This window comes from Gavia stellata, chromosome 1 (genome assembly GCF_030936135.1).
Source record: "Gavia stellata isolate bGavSte3 chromosome 1, bGavSte3.hap2, whole genome shotgun sequence".
NCBI lineage: Eukaryota > Metazoa > Chordata > Aves > Gaviiformes > Gaviidae > Gavia > Gavia stellata.
The window spans coordinates 22,675,183-22,679,719 of NC_082594.1; the positions used below are offsets into that span (position 1 = coordinate 22,675,183).

General features: G+C 41.2%; 1 protein-coding gene across 1 annotated transcript; it reads right to left on the bottom strand.

The window, feature by feature from the left end:
- Positions 1–3,127: 3,127 nt before the first annotated feature.
- On the bottom strand, positions 3,128–4,132 carry GPR12 (G protein-coupled receptor 12). Its single transcript, XM_009809074.1, has one exon. The coding sequence runs from the start codon at positions 4,130–4,132 to the stop codon at positions 3,128–3,130; it is 1,005 nt and encodes a 334-aa protein (XP_009807376.1).
- Between the last annotated feature and the right edge of the window lie 405 nt (positions 4,133–4,537).

A 4,537-nucleotide genomic window follows, 5' to 3' on the forward strand; every position in this document is an offset into this window, starting at 1 on the left:
GATACTGGCACCTCACCATACAGAACTGGGGCCTACACTGTAATTCTGAGGTGATAGCAGAGAATTGCTTAATTCTGCAGGGTCTGAAAACCGGCTGTCTGTCAAGCATTTCTTCTTGTGCAAGTGAGGTAGGCAGCTTTGTACCCACACCTCTGCCCCTCCTCCCAAGAGTTCGTTCACAGGTGTGTTATATAGCAGCTATCCAGTACTGCAAACCCTGTTAAAGTTTGGTCTGACAGCTGTGGGCAAACCTATGTCATCGACTTCCAGAATGATTTTTCTGGCCTATGCTGCACAGTTTCAATTTAAGAACACATTTCTGGAAGAGACAACATCCTCGCTAGAGGTCAGAGCAGTAGTTTGGGAGGCATAATCATGTTTCTCATCTGTTTGTGGTGAAAGGTAACCGTGTGCTACTCCTCAAACGAGGGCAAATCACGTCCCTGTGAGCTAGCTTTGTGGGACTTCTATAATTAATTCTTATTTCCTCTGTTTGACTCACACTGCTCCTCAGGAGAGGAGCTTCCAATTACAAATCTCTCTGCTCTGGCACAAGGAAAAGGTCGGCTCCCCCAGCACTCTGAAGAGCCTCTGTGGATTTGAGCAGCCTGTGGAACAAGAAGATGACAAGGACGCTAGGTGAACCAGCATGAGAAGAGGGGACGACATTACCTCCCTCTGTGCTGTTTTTTTCTGGCTTCCCTACCACCCGGGTGTTGTGGCGAGAAAAACACTAGTGCCTGTGAGGTTATCCAAGAGGATGAGAACAGGTCTGCATAAGTGAAACAACAGTTGCCCTCAGGACTGAATTTTGGTCACAGTTGTAGCTGCTCATCCTCATCACATTTTTTAGCAATTTGACACAGAAGAACAAATGGGGGGGGGGGGGAGAAGGGGGTGGTAAACTTAGCAGGACTTTAACTTATTTTTTGCCTTTAAAAGTGCCATTCTACATTATTCAGCCTCTCTATATTATTCAGCGCATGACTTTTACTGCCATTTATTCCAATACTTTGCATACTTGCAAAACTGCACGCATACATAGCATGGATATTTATGAAGTGATTATTTCTTATACAAAAATTCATACCAAAAGGCAATGACTAGAGTTTCATTAGCATTCAGAAGTAGATAAAGAACACCAATATCCTACACTGAGCAGGGGCCACGGTCTAACTGTGCTGAGCATCTGTAAATCGCAGTGAAGCCAAGGGAGCTGCAAGTTCACAGCTCTACTGGACCATGCCATGCAATTATTAAACTAATCAGATTACAAAGTAAGAGCCAAATATCATAAAGGTTGAACCAAGTAAATAATGGAATTTGAACCCAGCATTGCAACTAAAATTAATTATTGCTCATAAGAATCTCTACAGAGCTTTGTTTACAGACAACTCATTCACATTTGAGATTCAGCTTTGTGTATAGCATATGATTCTTAATGTCACAGAAACTTTGCCACAAAAAGCTACAGTCATCCAAACGTCCATGTGAAAAGGACAGACTCCATGTGGAAAAATCCAGACCAGCAACACAGTTGTCTCTACTATCTATACTATACAGGTATATTTTTTCATTGAACTGTAAATATTGCTATTTTTACACTTGAGTTTCTTGGTTGTTTTTAAACTGTAATGGAAGATACTGAAGCAACAATACAGTATGCCGACTTTGACATTCTAGGGAATATAACCTCCTACTGATGCCAGGGCATTAACACATGAGCTTCCATCAACACTTACGGAAGTGGTACTATGAACTGCCATGCACTGACATCAGAGTACGCCCTAAGTTTCACAAACTCATCTGCCAGGAAGATTTTCTCTCTGACAATCAAGTCTTCAAATTAGAAAACAATGTTTTATTTCTAGTGCATTCTAATGTGGCTTCAGTAAAAGGTTAGAAGCGGTTTGAAATTTAACCATTCATGAGAGGAAGCTCTGCTTTTTAGACCAGAACTATCATCCTATAATGAAGTGAACTGACATGCATACAGTGTGAAGAATCACGATCTGTAATGGAGGAAACTGCCAGAAAAGGAGAAAATAGTTTCATGTTGAAGTTCTGGTTGCATAAACCAGATATGCTCTGAGAATTTATAATCTTCAGTATTTTAAATTATGTAGCAGAACAATGAAAACAAGTGGTAATAGTTGATAATAGACCTGATAACAAACTTAAGGGGAACCATTTCATGTAGATGCTAAATACGTGTTGCAAGCAATTTGTAGGTTATTTTATTAGATAGTTTCTTATACACTTCTGAAAAGATAAACTTGTCTGAGAAACTTAGTGTTGCATCTATTACAAACACATAGCCAAAAGAGGCCATATTGTTTTATCAATTTCGAAGATCCCCCCTGAATTCCTTTTAAAATTAATAGCATAATAAGCTCTATGTCCCATAACTAAGTGAAAACATATGGCTGACTTTTGAAAAGGAAGGCAAAGCATATCTTCTGTTTTAACATCCAGCCAGAACTCAGAAGAGAACAGGTTACCCTTTAAAACAATTATCAAGCTAATTTATGCCGAGATGTAAAATAAAAAGCTATACAAGTACTTCCTCACCTACAGCAAATTTGTTGCACTGAGATTATTACAATAAATACCACATAAATCAGTACAATTGGCCATTATTTTGAAGAGTATTCTGATGATATACAAATGGGGTAACCGGATTTGGGTCTTCTTTTCTTTTTTTTTTTCTGTTTTAAAAAGGATTAGCGGGAAAAAATATCCTGACAACAGACTGTAACATGCAGTATGACTGAACTCAATCACATAAACAATTTCAAAGGAGGTATGCTGTTTCAATCTAATTTTAATTTGCAAACTTAATGTAAAAATCATTGCAAACATGACAAAGTCTGGGTAATATAACAAAAAGACCCTGAGCAACATTATAAATCTGTAAGAACACTGATTATTTTGATTTTGGAAATCTCCCTTAAACGACTCGATTCATTTTGGTCACTGGGGTTTTCCGTTTACAAAAAGGTCAGTGCATCCTGTGGTTTTTATATGAATCCATTGCACACCAATTAATTAATGCATCTAAACCAAAGACAGCATCGCAAGAATGTCTGGAAAGTAACATGTTAAGGAGCGTCCTCCTAGCTGCCAATCAGACATCACTGGGTGATCTTGCTCTCTGAGACAGGTTAGAAGGAATACAGCCACAACAGATGAGCCAAAGTGCTTTCTGTATCTCCTGGTTTCTAAAAGCATATATTACAGGATTGATGATGGAATTGTAGGTAGCTGGCAGGAGGGTGGCATAGGTGTATATAGAAGGATAGGTATAATCTGCTATTAAAGAATAGAGCGTAAAAGGCATCCAGCAAGCAGCAAAAGTCCCCAAAATAATGGCCAAAGTAGACACTCCTTTTCGGGTGGTCACATAGTGGGAAGTGGCCAAGAAATGGTGTTGCAAGGCAATCTGATGGGCATGGCGCATCACGATTTTACAGATTTGAATGTAAAGCTGCAGCATGAGGGCAAACATAAGCAAGAAAGAGACCGAAAGGACAGCTGCATTATTTTTAGTGAGTGGTCTGATAACGCTGCAGGTGGATTCGTCTCTGAGGCAGTTCCAGCCCATTACAGGCAGCAGTCCAATACAGATAGATGCTCCCCAGAGCAATATAAGCATGACATAGGTAAAAGTGACAGTCCTCTCTGAATTGTAAGTCAAAGCATAATACAGTGAGAGGTAACGATCAACAGTAATAGCCAGCAAGCTGCCAACAGATGCTGAGAAAGAGGCAACAATCAGTCCAATCGTACAGAGTTTCGTCGCTTCTGATTGCAGAAGGTATGCAAAAACAAAATTGATGATCAATCCAATGCCTGCTAAGAGATCTGCCAGCGCCAGGCTGCCTATCAGGAGGAACATGGGAGCGCGAAGACTGGGATTATGGAAAATGATAAGAACCACAATGGCATTTTCGCAGGAGATAAGGGTCCCTGAAGTACACAAGACAATGTCCCAGGGGTTTACCAAAAGCTCTGGCTCTGGGTCTATGACAGGAACCAGGGAGGAGCCTGCAGCTGAGGCATTCTCGGTAGAGCTGGCTTCTACATGATCCTGAGGCAGCCAGCTCAAATTAACCTTCAGATCTTCATTCATTTTAACCCCTGTCTTCTTCAACGGAAAGACATGTTTTTTAATGTTCAGACACAGCACTGGATACAGCACCCCCAGAGCATGCAACGCCCTAGACGGCAACACCAATCTAACGTGCAGGCAGGCACTTGTTACATAAATGTAACAATAAAAAAATAAAAACAGAGAGGGGAGAATATTTAAAACTGCCCGAGATTATCTGCCAAGGGACCGACATAGGGAGGCAGAGCGATGCTAACCGTAATTCCCTTCACCTGCATAGGGAAGAAGGCACAGGCACGGGAGGGAGCCCGTGAAACAGCTAACCCCCCCCAAACGCTGCAATTTGGGGTGGGGGCCGCCTGTGGGGCGGTGTAAACCCCGTTATTCAGCAGCCACCATTTCAAAGCGGGATTATTTTTGGTCACG

Bases quoted from the DNA above. Each gene is read 5' to 3' on its own strand.
- GPR12 (XM_009809074.1), bottom strand. From the start codon at position 4,132: ATGAATGAAGATCTGAAGGTTAATTTGAGCTGGCTGCCTCAGGATCAT.